Source organism: Aptenodytes forsteri, unplaced genomic scaffold (genome assembly GCF_000699145.1).
Source record: "Aptenodytes forsteri isolate BGI_AS27 unplaced genomic scaffold, ASM69914v1 Scaffold93, whole genome shotgun sequence".
NCBI lineage: Eukaryota > Metazoa > Chordata > Aves > Sphenisciformes > Spheniscidae > Aptenodytes > Aptenodytes forsteri.
This window is the reverse complement of record NW_008794665.1, coordinates 7323569-7344118: the sequence shown is the minus strand read 5'-3', so window position 1 is coordinate 7344118 and position 20550 is coordinate 7323569. Positions and strand designations below refer to the sequence as shown.

The 20550-nt window shown below is 40.2% G+C and overlaps 1 protein-coding gene across 1 annotated transcript in view; it reads left to right on the top strand.

Annotated features, from left to right (window-relative positions):
• Window positions 1–11563, top strand: part of DKK2 (dickkopf WNT signaling pathway inhibitor 2) — a 41574-nt gene extending 30011 nt beyond the window's left edge. Inside the window, exons 2-4 of the mRNA XM_009273571.2 lie at window positions 9801–9951; window positions 10633–10782; window positions 11313–11563. Of these exons, the coding sequence (XP_009271846.1) occupies window positions 9801–9951; window positions 10633–10782; window positions 11313–11563 (552 nt within the window). The remainder of the gene's footprint in view (window positions 1–9800; window positions 9952–10632; window positions 10783–11312) is intronic.
• The last annotated feature ends 8987 nt before the right edge of the window (window positions 11564–20550 follow it).

The window sequence follows — 20550 nt, the reverse complement described above, 5'->3', positions numbered from 1 at the left end:
TGTAGGTGCATTGGAGTTCAAAGGACTTGGTTCCTTTCAGTTCCCCTCGCAATGGATCAGTCACAGCCATCACGTTGCAGAGGGGCTCATGTAGAGCAGGAAAAGAGGGAAGGTGTTTTGAATATCAGATGACAGTGGTGGTTTCTGATGCATAGAGAAAGAACTGGGGATTGAAAGAGGTGTATGAGCCAGGTGTTCTCACATAAATGACCATCAGGGAGACAAACAATAATGCTGACATTCAGTAACAATGTTAGATTGCAGTCAGCAGTCTGCTGAGGTGGAGACTGCGGTTCATCCTCCTCAGACATGCAGCATCTGGCTGTGTCTCCAGCTGACACGAACTCATGTTTTCAGGGCTGTCCTTTTAAACATGAGGGCCAGAGAAACTGCATTTTGAAAACTAGTGTCTTAAATGCTTTGTATTCTGCAATGCAAAGCGTATTCTGCAAGGAATACCTAAGAGTCATTTCCAGGGTGAGGACTGCAGACGCTGCACAAATGTTTATAACCTGGAAGCATTCTCTCTCCAGACACCGACGCAGACAAAGGGAGCTTTTGCACTGACTTCAGTAAGACAGGGTTCCCCCCTTGCTTTTTCTAGATTTTTGTGAATGTTTAAAAGCAAAGGAAGTTTACTTCCTTAGTAGCTATACTGCAGAAGGTAAAGCTGTCATCTCATTTTTCTTGCTGTGAATACATGCTCGCAGGGATGGTTCCCAATAAAAGCTCCACCTTGAAAGTGCGTCATGATTTGGGGATGTTCAGACCAAGGTGTTAGAACAGTAACTTACTGCCAGTTCCCAGCAGTGTTACTCTACTCCCAACCACAATATCTGAGTATCTACCTGTGGTTTAATGGTTGGTGCTTTGTGAGCCATAGGATCTGCTAGCTGTTTCCATCTAGGTAGTATTCTTAGATTAATAAAAAACTCCATACTTCTAGAGTTAATAGATCCAGAGGGAAAACTGGTTTTGGCAACCCACTGTTCATCCATCACAGTAAACATGTTGATCAAAAAGCCAGAAGAACCTTACTCTGGAACAGATGATAAATAACCAATTAGAGACAAAAATTAAAAAGCTAAACCATCAGAAAAGGGGTGGGGAAAAGGCAGAGATAAAAGGGCAAGAACAGTCTGCTGAAAGGGCTGGACATAGAACAAAGTGTGTGTTAACAAACCTTTATTCTTCGAGCAGTCTTTGGTGATGCATTAAAAAATGACATAAAATCAAGACCTAGAGGCTTCCTGTCGCATTGATTTAGTACTACATTGTTGACTGCCAAGATTACCTAACATTGTTTTGATGCTCTCTGTTGTAATGCTGCTGCTGGTAGTTCACCAGACAATATGAATCATACACATTGAGACAAAGTCCATAAAATTTGGGGTCAAACTGACTGTTCCCCAAACTTTCGAACCTTCTTCAATCATGTCTTTTGTAAGGTACCAGTTCTATGGAGCAGGAAGCCTCCTTCAAAATCAAGCAGCATAGGAGGCTCATGGTCTCTCCAAATGTTGAGAAGGAAGCATTGCTTTGTAATCCCGTGGTCACGATACAAGGTAGGGAGGGAAAACTTGAGCACCTGTGTATGCACAGTGTGTATAGGGCAGGAAACATGGTATGCTTCCTTTGAAATGGCATGATTCAGCAGAGTGACACCAATATGGATCTAAGGTTGATAATTTGCCTTAAAGGTGTGATAGAACAGGAAGACCCATAGCTGTGCTGCCTTGGGAACTACAATGTATATGCTGTGTCCTGGTGATAGTTTTATGCTGTTCTGTGGTATAAACAACATACATCTGTGCATATTTTGGGCATAGTGTGTCGCCCTTTAAGTCATTTGGAAATATAACTCATTCCAGGTTTTACCTAGATGAGAAATTAAAGGTGAATCAAGTTGAATAAACTTGTAAGGTGGATTACTTTAAGTGCCTTAAACCTTTGAGTTTATACTTTCATAATGCATGTAAAATGCACTAATTTAAGGCGAATTTAATTCAGATAACAGTATCTACCCAGGAATTGAATTGATCCACTTGCAGTCTTTCAGATTACCTTCTCTGTATGTCCTCCTGAAGCCAAGGCCAGCTTTAAACAGACACTACCTCCTCCTGGTGGACACAAAGTGTAGGTAGTTCTGTAAGAAAAGGTGTTGAATTGTAAGGTGTTGAATAAGAGGTTCTGCTGTAGACCTAAAATGCTTATTGAAATCCACCACGTGGACCAGGAGATCACATAGGGTCACAGGATGAGTGAGATTTCATACGGTGAAAAGTCTTTGGAGGTTTTCTGTCTGCACTAGAAGAGGCACCACTCGCGCTGGCTAGCTCTGCGTGCAACAGGGCAACACAGCTCCTGTGTTTATTTTAAGGTGTTTGACTCTCTTTCTGCCAGGTGTAGCTACATGCTCCCCCTAAGCACAGCTCCCCGCACAACTGCCTACCGCTTGCAGAATGGGAAGTTGTTTTCCATGACATTTTTGCTGGGACGAGGAAAGCCTGAGCCAGGACCCACGTGAGTCCTGCAGCCCTGTCAGTTCAGAGGGACCTCAGTGAGGTTTGTTTTTTGGTTGTTAAGATCTGAGTTTTCTTTGGCTTTAGCAAATCGTGAGAGCTAGACTACTGCACGTTTTAGAAATGTTCTTCCCCTGGTGGTCTAGCAGTGGATTAAGTATTACTTTGCAACATGAATATTTATTGTCTTAATAATGCAGGCTTCTGGGGCCATTAGCCACACAGTTTGAAGGAATGATTTTTGGAGGTTGCAGTATATGTATCCCCAATGTAGCACTCTGTGAATCAGGCCTCATGAACAGTGTTGTTTTAAGTTGAAGAGTTAAAAATAAGTTATTGCTAAAAGAAAGTGCCTGTGCTTAATCTAGAGGCAGAAGATGGTGCTCTTCTCTCTGGGTCTGGCAGAGAAGTGGGTCAGAGATGTATTATTTAAACAAGAAGGAGGCTCAGTGAGAAAAATTGGGTCGTTAAACTTGTCATGGCAACTGAATGGAGTAAATCTGTTTCATTGCAACTACTGTGAGTTTTGCTTTCAGGAATGGCCTGTGCCACAGCAGTCACTGAGAGTTGAGAGTTTCTGGTGAGATCAGTCTGAGACAGGATCCATGTCTGGAGCTGTCTGAGAGCACAGCATGATTTCCTCCGTGGGATAAATTAACCATGGCTTTCTGCTCGTGCACAGTGAGATCCCTCGCTATCATCTATGCTTGTGTTGAGCTAAGAATAGAAAAAAGCAGTATCAGCAGTGCTGTGGGAAAACTGCATTGCTCCAGATGGCTGCTGATAAACTCTTTTCTCATCTGGGATTAAAAACAAAATAGTAGTAAATGACGGTTATTTCTCATCCACATTTTAATGTACATGTTTGCTTAGCAGCTAGGAGAGAGCTAGGCTGAAGTTTGTCAGTTAGACATGGATTTGTCTGGATACGCTTGAGAAGCTATCAGAAAGTAGTTTAATTGCCTTGCAGGGAAAAAAACAACCCACAAAGAGTTGGGAGTTTGTTTGTTCGTTTGTTAAAAAGTTTTTACTTCCTCCCTTTTCCCCTCCATTTTGCTTTATCACATTTATGTGGTTCTGAATGAGGAGCTCTTATTTCCATTGTTACAAAGGTTTGTGTCCTGTGAGATCGTGTTAGGTCTTCTCCTTGACTTTCATAGAGAGGATCTTCATTCTATCTCCAAAGAGGTGAGTGGGACAAATCCCATGTGTGATGTATTCATCTAGCTCTACAGGCCACACTTTGCATGCAACCGTCCCACCAGTGTTGATCTGCTAAAAGCCAAAACAAATTTGAGATCCCAACTCAGAATCAGGCCCAACCAAGGAGCCAAACAATGACTTGCATTCTTTGTAATTAGTCTTGACAGCAGGCTATTTGGTTAAAGCACATGTTTGCATTTCCTAATTTATTGGCATGCTTTTACTTTGGATGAACTAATTCTTCAGAGAGAGAGAAAAGCAAAAGCAGAGCTGGCACCCCTGTGGCTATTTCATATGTTTGCTCTGTGGGGACCAAGTCCTTGCTCAGAAAGATAGTTCTGTCCTGTCCAAAGCAGGATGGGAAGGAGAGGCTCTCACCATGACTGAGCCAGTTGGTTGCTTCATCATGCCTGATGGCTGTGGAATATTAAGCAATATGCGCAGTCCTGAGACTAAAGGGCAAACAAGCTCTGTCGTTCACCTCTTATGTAGAGGATGGAAACTCTGTCCTCTTGCCTATAGTTCAGACCAGCTTTGATCATCTAGCCAGCACACTGGCTGTAGAGACGTCAGCTTCCACCTCCTTTACAGTCATTATTTTAAAATTTATAAAAGTGTAATTAATTGAAATGGAGAAAATAACCTTCTTTCCTTAAGTAACAAGTGAGTAATAGACTGAGCTGCAGTACCAATTAATTTGTGGTAGGCTGTCTCACAAGCATGGTGTGAATATAAAGGATTATATAGGTGTGATACAAAAGCGAAGTCTTTTGACAGTAGAAAAAGACGTTTCTGCTGGATGTGATAGGATAACCTAGTGGCACAGGTATTTGCCACATAGGGCAAATAGGGTATTAATAACTAGGGATTCTGTATGTACGAGACTGTGAGTAGTAGCCTAAATTTGATTTCTCACAGACTGGTACCTAGGAAGCAAGACCATTCCTGGGATAATGTACGTGTCCATTTTCTTGAGCCGCTTGTCTCACCTTTGCAATAGCTACTGCGTCTTTGCCAGGTGACAGAGAGTGATGCAGGATTGATGTGGTAGCTCTGCAGTGCTCTTACTTTCCAGCTGTACAACTGGCTGTGGCTTTTCTGCTGTTCTTAAGCTCAGTCCCCAGTACCATCACGGGATGATTGTATGAGACAGAAGCTGGCCGAGTGTCCAGTACAGTAACTGCAGTGATATTGTCATTTATGTGGTACATGAGACTTTAGTTCCCTTCTTGAGTGCCGCTCAGCATCCACAGTTAAAAGGGTAATGAATAACCTCCATGCGGTTTCTTCTGCTGGGAGTGGTAGTAGCCATGATGTCCTGCCAGGACCGACTCTGCACTTGGACTTTATGATGTGTTTAAAAGAAAAAAAAGTTAACTGCTTCCGGGGGAGTCACTACTGATCTGTTCCACCAAATCACTTATTTAGGCACAGCTCCTCTCAGCGTTAAAGGTGGGTCTGAAGCCAGCAGTGTCTAGGACTACTTGTGCTGAATAAGTGATGACACAGCCTAGGTAAAAATGCCAGTGGCTCTTCCTGCCTTTCTCTGACATAGTTAGCTAGTACAGCGTGGAGTAGCCTCAGCATAAAAACAAATGAGACATCATAACATGAGCAAATGAGAGCCTGATGACTAAGACACTGGCCGGGAATATTGTCTTCAAATATTTGCTGGAGGCCATGCTGAAATTCAAGCCCTTATCTCCCAAAGCTCAATAAAGTGTGTCTGCCATCAGTCTACTCACTCACCCTTCAGCACATTATAGCATCTGTCTTACTCTCCCCCTGGAGTGCTTCTCCATTACGTTTTATAGTGCCAGACAGAGAGACTCGGACTGACTGATTCCATAGCACAACAGTCCCACCACTTAGTATTGCTCCAGCTTGTGGTGAAACTCTGTGGTTCAGGATGACTATATAAAATATGTGGGATAGTAAATGACACCAGCAAAAATATCAAGTAAACCTCATTGCACCGAGAAAAGGTGCTAAGTTAGATCTCCTCTGCCAAAAGGGGAAGACAAAGGTAGAAATAAACCTCACTCCTGCACGCTCCTCAAACCAAGAGAATGGTGTTAGCCACTTAGTCACAAAAGTTAGTCAGTCCCTTCCTCAGCCTCACTGTGAAGTTAATACAAAAGGAAGCACCTCAGTACTACTCCTGGAAGGACTTGTTCAACTATAAAAACCTCCAACTTTTCTCCTCTATCATCTGCATTGTTTTCCTTGACTATTTCTATTACGCGCTCTTGGCATTTTGAATATAAATTCAGGAAGAGCAGGAATGGAGATTCATATTCTCTCTCTCAAAAAGAAAAGTTTAGCATTTACGTGTTGCTATGACTTGGCTGGCAAAGGTTAGTCTTGGTGCACTGATGCAGGGGACATCCTGGCACAGCATTGAGCAGCAGCCATTTAAATATCTAGTCTGAATCCTCCAACATTGCAAAAAATGCAGTACACCTTTGCTGTACATTTTTGGACACACATTCAATGGTATCTTTTGTACGAGGATACAAAAGTATTTGGAATGACGGAGGAGAAAACATCTCAGCAAGCAATGCCCTTAATCAGACAACACATTCTGAAAATGTGACTCATTATCACAGGCAAATCTAGTTTATGTCATGCTACAGGTGACTTGATCGCCTGTAATCTGCGCTAAAAAAATTAGGTAAGATTGCTTAAATGCAGCTTCAGGGAGTGCTACATATTTTATCTCGGTTTCATCTGGTTTCCCATAATATCAAAGCTGTGTTTAGTGGATAGAGATTTACGACCAGAAAATGATATGTATAGCTGAAGAATGTGAAGGGATGATGTGCCTTGTAGAATTAGTTATCATTGCTGGGGAAGTAGAGCTGGTTTACAGCTTGCTTTTTCCCTCTCCATCTGGGACTGATTTGTGTCTTTGCGTTGTATATAGGAAATGTTCCCTGCAATTCTCTAAAAGTAAAGACCATGTTTCAGGCACTGTGGTGTAGGAGATTTTGAAAACCTTGACTCATGCATAGACAATTGTTAGCATGTACATTTTTACAAGTATGTTTTCTTTATCCTGTATTTTTAAAAATATATACATATTTATACATAGACTGGCTCAGCTACTGCCAACAATGGGACAATTATGAACACATTCTCCCCCGTTAGCCAAGGCTATGTACACACTATATTATTTTGTTTTATTTTTGTGGTTTAATACTGAATGCTGCGCAGTGATAGAAATTACTTTGCTGGGAGCAGGAGTTATTCCAATGAAAGTCTGGTGACTAGGAGACAGACACAAGGCTATGTAGGCATTTTTGTTTCAAGCTCCCTGTGACTGATAGCTAGGATATCAAATAGATGGTGGTTTTGGAAGAAAGATCAAGGCAATTGATGGCATCGGGCGTTTGCAAGAGGGTTCTTCATATAGCTGGCTGGCAGCTGGTCTTTTGGGGTTTTGAATGGACTTGCCAGTTGTTGTCTGAGCTACATGTAACACAAAACTATTTTTTGATGTGCTGCAGTCATTTGCCTTAGGTAGGTGAATATTTTGGCTTATTTTTTCATTTCAAAAGTGTCATCTTTATTTAGGATGGGGCTCTAGAGTGGGACTAAAGGCTGAGTTATGTCACTTTCCTTGACAATTTTTAATGTCAAAATTGTCTTTTGTTACTTTTACCATTCTTAAAGACAGAGCTGGGAGTTTGCAGTTAGATGCGTATCTTGAAATGTCTTTTACATGTCATTCAGCTTAAAAGCCAAAAGTAAAACAGACACTAGATATGGTATGTGAGAGCATTCATTAGCACCATTCAGGATCAGGGAACTCATTTTTTTAAAAGCTATTTGAGGAACTAAAAGAAAACTGCAAGTAGGCTTCTTGCTGACAAGTTGCAGGTGTATACCACATGCCCGTATTGGAAAAAAGATGCGGTTATGAAGGTCTTGATGACAGACAAGGGTCTAAAATGCCTTCATCTCCAGGTTTTAGCTAGTTCATCTGTTTTTTATTTGCATTTCCCCCAGCTAGCAGTGTTAGTATTTTCCAAACTCAGTATAACCATGCACAGGTCTATAAAAAATCGCTTTTCTGCATTGTAAGATCCTTAGTTTAGTAAGATCTCATTTAAATCAGGGAAGCCTTACTTTTATGGTAACTATATCATAAATTGTAAGCCAGCGTTAACGATTTCTTGCTGGAAAAATGAGGGAAAGGAGTGATGAGATTGAGGGAAGAGCACTTTAGTTCCGCTTTGCTAGAATAGGTAGAATCCACTTATGCCTTAAGAGTACCAAACAGGTGAGTGCTTGCATTTGTCTCTTATTGTTACTCCTAGCTAAAAGATCTGGCCTTCTTTGACGTTCAAGCATCCTCTCGAGGATGAACTCAAGAGGAAGTGTTTATTCTTAAGGGAGAAAGACTTACACATACATCAGGTTACTCCACGCAGCTGCACTCTGGAATCATTCTTCAAAGACACATATTCAGAGGGCAGAAGTAATGGGGCAGCAGCACTTGGGAAATATCCAGCCAGTGCTTTTGGTACTGTAAAGTAAGTTTTGACAAAGAAAACAGCTAATGAAATCACATAGGAAATGGCATGGTTCCCCCTCCCACTAATGGCACTAGAGAAACTTGCTTGGTTTTGTTATCAGACCTCTTGTTTCTTCTGCAATTCTCAACAGAATGGCACAAAGACAGAGAAACAAGAGTTCTCCATCTAAAAGAAAAACTTTCAGAGCAAATTCTCAACAGCCTCCAAGGTTTTCTTTTCTGAGAACAATATAATCAAGACTTGATTTAAAATATTATTAGAAAAGTAATCAGCCTGCATTGAAAATTAGTCAGTTGAGCTTTTTGTTTGTGGTGAATAATTAATTGCAAGAGTCATTTTGAAAACAGTAAGAGCAAAACTTTGATTTATTTAAAATGCTGGAGGAAATTAGGTGAGGAAGTATAAACATCATTTTCCAGAAAGTGCCCAAAATTTATTCTCATCTTTTTATCAAAAAAAATTCCTCAAGTATAATTTTGAAAAATGAAAAAAAAAAATCTATGATTAATTTAATAGGCAGTAAAATTAGATGCAGACAGAGAGCATAGTTGTAGCTGTGTGGGAATCAGCAGAAAGGATCCTGGAACGTGGCGGTGTGTGTTGTTATGTTTCCTTAAGGCATCATGTCTTTTCCTCTTGTAGGAATAAACTTTTCTTTCTCTCTCTTTATGGGAGAATACAGTGCTTTCACACCCTTTTTTTAAAAGTCAGTTTTCCTCTAAGATAATGTGGTTTTGATGAACATAGAAGAATCGTATACGTGTGTCTGCTTGCAGGGAATTATATGTGCAAGACAGTTTGTGCTCTATAATATATTCCAGGCTGCATACCATAGGGTGTTGTTTAGCAGGTGGCAAGTTTAAGGAGTATACTAAGCCCATAAGCGAAGTAAAGGGTATCAAAGTGAAATGCTGACCAGTGATGTTTGTTCACTTCCAAGGGGTCCAACTGGTGTGGGCCAGTGGGGAGTGGTGCAATTGCAAAGGAGCTTGTACCAATGTGGTGTAGATGTTCACTGTGAGAACAGTGAACTTATTATTCATCAGTGTGCTTGACAACTATCAAAGGAAAATGCCTCCTTGGAGTTTAAATTAAAATGTTACCTATTTCAGGGTGTGTTTCAGGATTTTTACTGACTGAGAGGAATTTTATGGCTCTGTTTATTCCTCACTGTGGAGTTTTAAGCTCTTGTCTATGAATCAGAGGCCTGAACCCACAAAAATGTGAGTTCTCTTGGGCCAACATACGTTTGAGGCAAGAAAAGATGAAACCACCAGGGAGCTGGTTGTATCTCCCTGATTCTTTAAGCAGATAACATCTTCACCAGGAGTGTGAGCTTAAAGATTGCTATATGGCTGCAGTGAAGCATCCCTACCTGCATCTCCTGGCCCCAGTGAATGGTATCTCAACTGTTGGTCTCTTTGGTTGTCGGGGGGATTCGGTGGTGTTTTGGTGGTGGTTTTTTTTTTAATGGCCTGCATACATGCCTTGTACAAAGCAGTGCTTCACTGTAAACCTTTCTTTTACCCACCAGGCCTATCCTTGTACCAATGATAAGGAATGCGAAGTTGGGCGATACTGTCACAGTCCTCATCAAGCAACGTCTGCATGCATGATGTGCCGGAGGAAGAAGAAGCGTTGCCACAGAGATGGCATGTGCTGCCCTGGGAACCGCTGCAACAATGGTACATCAGTCATTTCTTGGTTTTCCTCCATAAAATCAGCATTTTGATAGCATCTATTTCTCTGAGTGTTCCCAGCAACCGTATTTTTTTCTGGGTGACTGTGCTTCTTTTTCTAAACCAAGAAAACTTCACTTCCTACTTCATTCCACTCCGCTTCATTCTCTTTAACAGTATTTCTATGTTTAAGGCTTGTGTACTACCAGACTTTTTCCCATTTTGGGGTGGGGAAACCCCAAAATGCTGCTGCTGCTGACTGAAATCATAGCACTTACATTCAATGTGGTTTGATTCACTGGAGACTGCACAGAACCCATATTTTTAAGGAAGCAAAAGAGACTTAATGAATCCTTGATCTGCTCTCCCTGGGGGGGGGGGTTATAACCATACTGTTTGCATTCCCATACTCTCCTCTGGAGAGAGATGTCTACAAGGCAGTCTCCAGGTGCTCAGACCATAAAGCCAGTGTCACAGTGAGACTGTTTGACTGTTTGACAGTGAGTGAAGCAGAGCTGAGGTGAAGTTAGGTGCCAGGGATCAGGGACAGAGGTGTGATTAGAGCTGAGTGTCACTGAGGCCAAGCCCCAGCACATTCATGGTCCTGGTCCTGATCCTGGTTTGTGTATGCGTCTCGGCTGCTTTTCTTCTTGTTCAAATCTTTGACCAACTGTCTTTTCCTTGCAGGTATTTGCATACCAGTAACTGAAAGCATCCTTACAGCTCACATCCCTGCTCTAGAAGGGCCACGCAACAAGAAGAACGGTCATTATGCTAGCAAGGATTTGGGATGGCAAAACCTAGGGAGGCCGCGCTCCAAGCTGTCACACATAAAAGGTAAGATCACATTTGCACTACACTGCTTTGTTCCTTCATGTTATGAATCATGTTATTGCTGTTAAGATACAGCAATGCAAACCAGAAATAGGCAATAATTTCACAGGGAGTGAACGTCTATTGTGAGAATTCACAGCATGACTCAAAAAGTGGTGTAACATCAACCAGTAGTTCCTGTGATTGAAACAGCATCTGCTTTCTTCTCTATGTCAGAGGTGGACTGACAATCCATTTTTCAGTTGTGCAGGATTGCACCCATCCTCCTCTTGTAACAGTCATGTAATTAAGCACTTGTAATTCTGCTTATAATCCTGTAGCTGAATTTCTCCTTACTAAGTCTTATGGCAGGTCTCATTAATTACCCCCTTGAACCTTCCTTATTCATATCTTCCCTTGTGTTTACATCCTTCAAATAGCCACAGATGGAAATATCATCTCTCCCTTTTCTGAGCTTCATTTGCATCAGTCTGCACTGAATCTGTACTTTCACGTTTTCCCATGAGGTAAAATAGTTTGGTTGCTCTTTTTAGGACATGAAGGCGATCCCTGCCTACGGTCATCAGATTGTATTGAGGGACACTGCTGTGCTCGCCATTTCTGGACCAAAATTTGCAAGCCTGTGTTGCATCAGGGGGAGGTGTGCACCAAACAGCGCAAGAAAGGGTCCCATGGACTGGAGATTTTCCAACGATGTGACTGTGCCAAAGGGCTGTCTTGCAAAGTATGGAAAGATGCAACCTCCTCTTCTAAATCAAGACTTCACGTGTGCCAGAAAATCTGAATGAGTATTGGGAAGATAGTATTAAGTGACTGTGGCTTTATGTATTTAATGCATTATGGCATGGTGGGAAATGAGGACTGCAAATGAAAGCGGAATGGCTAAAGTAACAGTTAGGGTAGGAGTAGAAATCACACCAAGTGCATTTCTTTTTGAGCTGGTGGTAAACACAAGTGCAGCTGGAGTTCTCCTACTGTGCAGCTCTTCTGTAAATAACTTCTACAGTTTGTAGGAAATGCTAGTATGCCAACAAGTACAGTGGAAATTAATGTCACTTACCTTGCTGTGTTGTCCTGTGATGTTTCAGGGGTTCAGTGTCAGGGCTACAGTGGGTTTCCAGCGTGGTAATGACTGCTAAATAAATTGTATACATTGTACTCCTATAGGAAGCAGTGCATGCCAGGAAGACTCATCTGTCAGCTCATTATTGGTCACGTTGCAGGTGTGAGAAATGGAAATAAAGTTACTGTGAATGTCCACACGCCTTTGTCATTCAGGGCTGACACTTCAGCAAAGAAAGCACTCCTGCAGGACAAGAGTGCTATGTTTTGCAGGCCCTCATGAAAGAGGTGAAAACTTGCCATCTCACAATTTCAAGAAAGCAGCAGTTTCTCTAAGAGGAGGCATTTAAACAGGGTTTTGTTTCCTATACATAGGTAAATTGAAATGCTTTATGTAGTTCAATGTCATAGTAGGGCTCTTAATCGCTTGTATTTGCCTCAGTTTACTGCTAGTATACATTGGGTTGAACAGATGAAGCAAATATGTGCATGCTGAATCCAGAATTATATACAGGCAGTTGCTCATTAGTCCTAAATATACTTACTTTGCGTAAGCATACTTGCATTATAGACATTTCCAAAAGAAATAGCAGAGCGTTGAAGTGCCTAACACGAAGAGCTATGAAGTTGTGTAACTGTTGCTGTTAAAACAGATGATGTAGACATTTTTTGAGGTGTTTAGAGCATACTGCTACAAACTCAAATTTTTACATTGTGTTAGTAGCGACAGGCTACTGATGGCACTCTGCAGAAGTATAACAGATTTGTTTCTTAGAGGCAGCAAAGAAAAAGGAGTTGGTTTTTGTGAGCACCTCCTCTCCTGCAGAAAAGGATGTAAGATGGTACGTCCGCAAATGACTTGTTAAACATCACGTGACGTCACAGCATACCAGCCTCCAGCACGTATTCAGCCTGAACTTGATGTCCTCTCAATCTGGACTGTTCTGCCAGGAATGATGGAAGTACATGGACTGTGGAAACAGCTGACAACTCTACATTGTTTGTGTACAGGTTAAAAAAGGGACAGTCTCTATCCCTTGACTTGTCTCCCAGGTCTTTTCAAACTTTTTTCATTTTACTTATTTGCAAGTATTCCTTTGTATAGACATTGGTAAAGAGACTGATATTTCTTTGAAGAAGTCTGATTCTATGACTGACCTACTGCTAAGTTGTAATTACCCATTTTCATGTTTTGTAATACAAGGGACTTTTCTGTTTAATCAGTTCTGAACAATGCGGGTACACCAGTATGTAGTTTAACTTTGAAGACCATGTCATGCATACCTAAGACACCTTTTTCCACTGACATGTCTCCACCAGTGGTTGTTTTAAAGCTATAGCTTAGCTACACCACCTGACTCAGACTTCCTAATTAGAACACAGACCTCAGCTACGTTGCCTTTCTCTTTCATAAGAGTCTGAATAAGAGTAGTAGTTCACATGCCTCTTTCCCTACTGAAGTTAGTTTTTATTGACCTAGAGGGACTGCTCAAAGGCAGGGTCTTCTCTTTTTTAATAGTCTCAGTCAGAGTTTTATCTTGCAGTCCTATCATTGCAACTCCGCTTATTTCAGAGTTTTTCCAGTGTAACTGAAACAGGAATAAGGCTCAGAAATATCATAATTTCAAGATATTAGAAACATACAGGAACCAATTTTGCAAGTGTTTGTTATTTACACTGACACAGCACATACTCAGCAGAGGAACTCTACTGCTCTCATTGTGACTACATATTAAAGAAAATGATACCCAGCGTGAGCAGGGGGGTTGCAGAAATAGGCTCTCAGCAATTTTTAGCTCTTCTTATCATTGGCCTACCCCCTCTTTTTCCTCTTGCAAAACATAGTTATTTGGGATAATTTATTTACAGGAAATGTTTAATGAGATGTATTTTCTTATAGAGATATTTCTTACACAAAGCTTTGTAGCAGAATATATTTGCAGCCTGTTGACTTTAATGTAGAAAAATGTATAATAAGATTAAATATATTAAATGTCCTTTCCTATTCTTCCCCAAATATTTTACCCATATTCTTTTCCTTACCTGCTGCTTAAGAAGAATAGTTCTTTCTGGAAAGATACACAAATCTATTGAAAAAAAAAGGCGTATATTTTAGCTGTACAAGAAAAAGCATCCAATTGTACTCGTGTCTCAAAGCACTATGTAGGCTGGATTTTGGAAAAACACATGAAGGTCATCTTAAAATCCCCATGTGTCATTTCTACAAAACTGGTTTAAGTGGCAACTACCTATATGCTTCCCTTGGGACAGTTTACACCTAAACATTCAAGAATAAGTTTTGAAAATAACGCACCTGGATGCATAATGTTCAATCAACTAGGTTAAATAGGAAAGGTGCCCAGACGCGTTCCCTGGATAGTGATACATACCAGAGAGACTCACAGTGGGTAAAGCTGGTATTCAAATTACAAGGCATTTTGTTATAGGTTACAGCATACAAATGCATTGCTGCAAGATCTATAACTAGCAATTCTGAAATGGCAGATAACAGCAGTTAGCTCTAATAACATGAAACAATCCATATGACACAACTGAAAATATTGCTACTAAAACCAACCAAGTTCTGATCCCAGGAAAACCCCTGCAGAGCTCAAAAAATATTGCAAAATAATGCCTGTAGTTATGGAGCAATGGTCTCGATATCCTTGTTACTTTTTTCTGGTAACCCTTTGCTCAAACGGATTTACATTTGGAGGATGGAATGGGCTCCAAGTCGCGCTAGTGTTTGTACAAAATGAAAAGGTTTTGCTACTGTTATTTACAATATTTGGTGGGTAGGCCTTTGAAAATTCTAACACAACAACATAATAAAGTTGTGAGTATCTTCAGAGCCCAATGACTTCAACAGAGCCTGAGACTGCCAAAGCCTTCAGAGATTTAATCTGGGAACAAAAACAATAGGCACAGGCCGTTCGTTGCACACCACAAATACTGAGCAACATAGCTGAACTGAATAGCATGCAAGCAGTTTCGCAAGACTGAAGTTTGATTGTTTAGAAGCCATTCAGTTAATATTTGGGGGAAATATACATCAGTTTGAGAATAAAAGAACAGCTAAATTTGGGGATAATTGCTCTCACTCACTGTGTCACTCATTAAGGGAATTAAGAGTGACTTTGGCTCAGTAATATTTCAGAAATCTGCTGTCATGACACAAGTACTGAAGAGGTTATTGCTGAACAATTCAAATACTCTTCCTATTAGCCTAGAATAGTCTCAGCAATGCAACATCTCTTTGGAAATACTTATTAACTTTCCTAAAACTAATGGATTGCTACTCTATAACAGCATATATTTGATTTACAGTATAAATGTGGGTGTGTAACTATTACTGTACTAGTTCCTTTGTCTTATGTTGTTTGTGACCTATAGTATTTATGATTTTAAACATTTTTTAATGAAAGCAATTAAAGTAGATTTATGCATGCACTCGTATAACAACACTTTCAACAGCATACATCCAGCACCTGACACCTGAAACATAATTCACTAAATTCAAGCCACCTTCTGCATATTCTCACTTTCCTGCTGCTGGTCTCAATGACAGCAAAAAAAAAAAACCCACCAAACACCATGAACTGCCTTGGGCAGAGGCTGAGAAGAGACGTTCCTATACTGTTCCTTGTCACCAACCTACCAGCCCTTTCTGCTTTTGCTTCAGAGCCCTGCATCATCACCCCCAAAAGGAAAGGTAAATGCTATCAAAGAAAATTTGTATTTTTTCATCCCTTCCAGTTTCCTTTCCTTCTAGGAAAACCATTTAAAAAAAGATATCCTGAAGGCCAACACCAGCAGAAACTCATATAGCAGATAGCTACTCTAAGCCAAGGCTTTTAGGAGTCTTGAGATATATCCTCTAAAACTTTCAAAAACTTCACTGCTAAGAGAATTATGTAGACAATAAGACCGCATTTACAAAAAATAAAAATATCTAGCTGCTCTTTGGATTGTCAGTCAAGTGGTCTGAAAATAACTGTCCACAGTGAGGGGGGGGAAAAACCCAAACATCCCCCCTGCCCCAACCAACCTCACCTGTAGTCCCTGACAAAGGGAACGCAGTTATTTTTTAACACTAGGCACAGTTTCACTCCACGCAAAACAATCATTAATTTTGTTTTTAAATCACACTAATAATAAAGTTATGCTTTCTTACCTAGCTCACCAGTCTGATGCATGCCATCTTTCTGATGCTGTATTAGACAGGACTGAAGGAACAGTTAGTCTAGAGGTCTGCATTCCCTCATTTAAACCATAACATTTCACTGAGATGAACAGAAACTTTCTGCTCAAGTGCCTTGTTATCTAATCTAATACAGTTTTTAACATGCCCACCGCTACCAAAGAGTGCTTACAGTTCAACACAGACTCTACACCCATTTTACCTTATGTTTTGCCTTCAACTTTATATGACTGTTGTCAGTTGCGGAAACGTGGCAAATGTCTGCTGCAGCCCCCTTTTACCTTACTGCTCTGCCAGCTTTTTACAAACCTGCTTAAGGCAGCAATGCAGGAGGTAAGGAGAAAGCACAGAAAATGGTGGGGAGTGGGGAGTGGACTGGAGCGAGCCAGCCAGAAGCTTGAAACAGTGGGGAGAGAGGGGGAAATCTACTTCAAAATTTCACTAGATGCTATTGCAAAAACCGTGAAGGTTCATCGTATCCCACCCAATTACTAAGAACAGAGGAAGGGCAAATGTGCTCTGGGTGCTCCCGAGCCGTGTCCTCACAGCACTGACCCAAAGCAGGGAGGCCTGGTTGAGTGATTCTGGGCCCTCAAAAGCTGAAGTGTTGAGCCTGTGTCCCTCTGGCAGCGGCATGCTTCTCACCTTGGTCCTCTGTGTATCTAAATCCCAGTAATTCCAGAGGCTTTGGATTTGTCACCAGCTCTCAGACACATTATTCAGACAACATTGCTATAGCTCGCAGCCTGCCCATGCCTAGGGATCCCACTGGAAGAGTGCGGAGAAGGAAGGAAGAGACAAAAGCAGGAGATGGCTGCTATGTTGCAGAACTCCAGCTGGTCCCAGAGCTATTATTTTGACCACCACTGATGGGAGTGGCCCTGATGGATATACAGCACTGGATGGAGCTCATTGCAAACTTGTTTATTCTGGCAGCTCCCTGTTTTTTTTGGAATTGCTTATTGTTATAGCATGAGTGTCAATTACTTATTTACAAATGTCTGGTACCAATAAACTCTTTGTTTTTTACAGTACCAGCTTGCAGCTTGATTTAAAAGTGGTTTGCTGCATGCCAACTTCCTGAAGCAGAGGAAATAATCTTTTAGAGGAAATTAACATTTTAAGAAGCACGGGCTTTTTTTTTCTTTTTAGGAAAAAACTAGAAAAAGAGGAGGAAAAATACATAATTAACACAAAAAGATTTCCTGACACAAATCTTAGCCTTTGAGTCCTTGGCAAAACCCATACTGTAATTCTCCACTGCTATTATCAAAGTTGGCCAAAGAGTAGTCAACAAATAAGAAATTTATACCTGTGTAGCTGCTATGGCATGTATATTGTTGTTTTCTATTCCTTATAAGCTATTCTTTATTTCTGAGAGTATGTTATTCATCAATATTCACTCAGTAGGCTTGCTAACTTTTTTTTAAAAGTCAACTATTAATCAAACATTCAATAATTGAGAACAACTGTTAGGGTAGGGCTCACAGATACTGTTTCTTTCCTTAATGACAGTAATTTTTAATGGAGCCATCAAGGTATATAAATACATACAAAGTAATGAATGACATGGTTCTGGAAGAAATTTGCCAGGAATTTTGGAATGCATGACATTAATGAATCCAATGACCACCCAAAGCTTTAGAAAAATCCACCTCAAAATTATTTGGGCGATGTCTTTGACTCGCTAAGCAGTTATGGATATTGTAGTAATGCTTCTTTAGAAAAATGGATGATAAAAGAAAATCCTCATGTATGTGCTCTCAAAGAACAGTTAACTCTTCTGTTTCAAATTACATTTAACTCTTCTATTGAGTTAAGTTCAGAAGAGGGTGATACTGCCTTTCCCAATGCAGCACACTGTTAACTGGCAATATTGTGTTAAGTTTGGAGAACTACCAGATTAAGTTATTAAAACTTTTTAATTACTTGAAAGCTAGTGCTCTTTATCCTGGAGCTTCTTTCTAACCTGTGTGGAGATCAATGTTTATAGGAGGAACAGCCTGCAAGTCATAAATGATCTCCATTAGAAATTCATCAGGATGACTGTAAATAACTGTGAAGTAAGATGCCTTCCCTCTGCTACCACGGCATCCAGTGACCTCAAAATGTATCAAAACCTATGAATTTATCAGATTAATTTCCATTTCTCTGCACCTCTGGATTTTTAGTTCTGGCACAGTCAGATGTGGAAACACCAAAATACAATTCTCATAGTATCTCCAGCCTGACAACAAATAGAATCTTACAATAATAATTACCCATTGTAGAGCCTGTTTTCATGAGATTTGCAGCTCAAAACATATATAAAAAAGGTTCAGAAGCTTTGAAGCAGAATCCAGAATTCTTTATGTATATTCAAGTACCAACTTTCAAACATTTTGAGATTCACATATTAAAAGCTCTTGTAGAAATGAATGGTTATACAATTGCAATTACATACCGTTTTGTGCAATGCACAGAGTAAGTACATCTTCAAAAAGCAGAAGAAATCAAATGAAGAAATTTTCCCTCTAAAGTTTAATGCTGAAAACTAAAAGTCACCCACGACAGAGTACAATCATTTAGCACTCGTATTGTACAGGGGACTATCAATGATTCAAACTAAAAATACGTAAGTGCTTTAGTACAACTCACCTGAATGCTTGAGTAACACCAAGACTATAATATTGTCATCAGGGTACACGTTGCACTGCTGTATACCTTTCAGCATTTACAGCAATAGGATTTCACCCTGGGTGCACTGTGATAATTACTTATTGAAAATAATTGGTTATAAACAGGCAATTCCCATCATGGTGCCATAAATCCAGCCATATAATTTATGTATTGACAGTCGTTATCACCATTGGTGGCACAACCTCTCTGAATAAGCAAACAGGAAGACACTCATATGAAGAAATCTTGCTTTGCATGCGAACATTTTAACAAAAGATGGAATTACTTAAGTTGCATCTTACCTTTAATAAGGGTCAACTTCCCTAGTGTTGTCTTCCCCATCTGAACAAAGAGGTTCATTTGTACATGACCAAACATGTATTTAATGAGCTCCTCAGCTGTGTTATCAGAGTAATTTTATGTGTCCTAGAAACAACACAGGAAATTAGTTTTCATCCAAGAGCTCAAATTTAATTTTATTTTTGGTTATTAATTCACATTTCTGCCTTTTTAAAAAAATAGGCTGCTAGAATTTGCAGACTCTTTCAGGAATATTCGGTCTCTAACTGCCCAACTGCAGAATTTAAATCAAAGTAATTGCATGAAATGTAGAAGAAAGCAGAACTGAACAGTTGTTTCTAATATCTACTGAGCACTAACAAATCGAGTAGACAAACTGTCAAGGAAACATGAGATGGAAACTCATGTCATGGAAACACGTCAAGGAAACTTCTCAACAGCTTGAAATAAATGTTAAAATCCCTGTTTCTTTCAGTACAGTCTAAGTATTTCCTAAAACACGTCTCTGAAACACAAACACTTTGAGTATATAGAGGCTGATTTACTAATGATCCAATAGGCAGAGAGTCCTATAGAAGTCAGTGGCAGCAGCTGAGGTGCAGCACTTCAGTAATGTTATCAAATGTCCTTGTGTCACTATGTCACACAGGTCACCTTTCCTGAAAAATAAAAGCAAAACCAGAAAACACTCAATGCAGAACTGAAAAGACTTCAGAGATCAGCAGTAACAACATCGCAGGAATGGAAAACAGTTGCAGGAAAAGATTCACGGAGGAGAATAAGGAGGATTGGTTCAGGGGTCAAGGGTTTACTGACTATTTTAGAAAGAAAATTACTGTGAAGATGATGATGAAGTGCTATAAAGTAACAAGAGGTTGAGAGAAGGTAACCCGACGCAAGAATTTAAAATTCTTCATGCCAGAAAGAAACAGTAGGTCACCATAATACTCCTGTGCATAGTAAGCTACCTACTTAGCCCTTTTAAACACAGTCATGAACACTTTCTTAAAGCACAACTTGCACATGATGCCAAATAATATTTCCCTCAAAGTCATCTCAATTTGAAGACATCGAGAGAGGAGGTAGCTTGTTCCATATTTAAATACATCTGGTTTATCCCCATTTGTTTTTATTTGGATTTTTTTTTCCTGACAGATGAAAGAGACATCTAGTACCTACTAATTTCTCCTCATCAAGCTACTTCTACACTGAAAGCCACTCACATTTCAATCTCCTTATCAGCCTTTGTATCATGGTCCTTTTTGCTGAAAACACGTATTAGCATTATAGAATAGCCAAAGAGAGGTAGCAGGGGTTTTTTTTGACAGCTGTACTGGGGACATCTGAGGCTTTTGCATCTAGGGAAATTGGTGAAACTGTTTGGGATTTTGGGACAAGCACGGTCGCTGCTAAAGTGATCAGCAGTTAAATGCTCATATCAGCTTTGTTGACATTTAAATTAGTACCTTTTGAGACACTCAAATAAATGCTGTAGTTTAAAGCTCATCAGAACTAGAGCTGGTGGGAAAACCTGTGGAAAAGATTTTTTT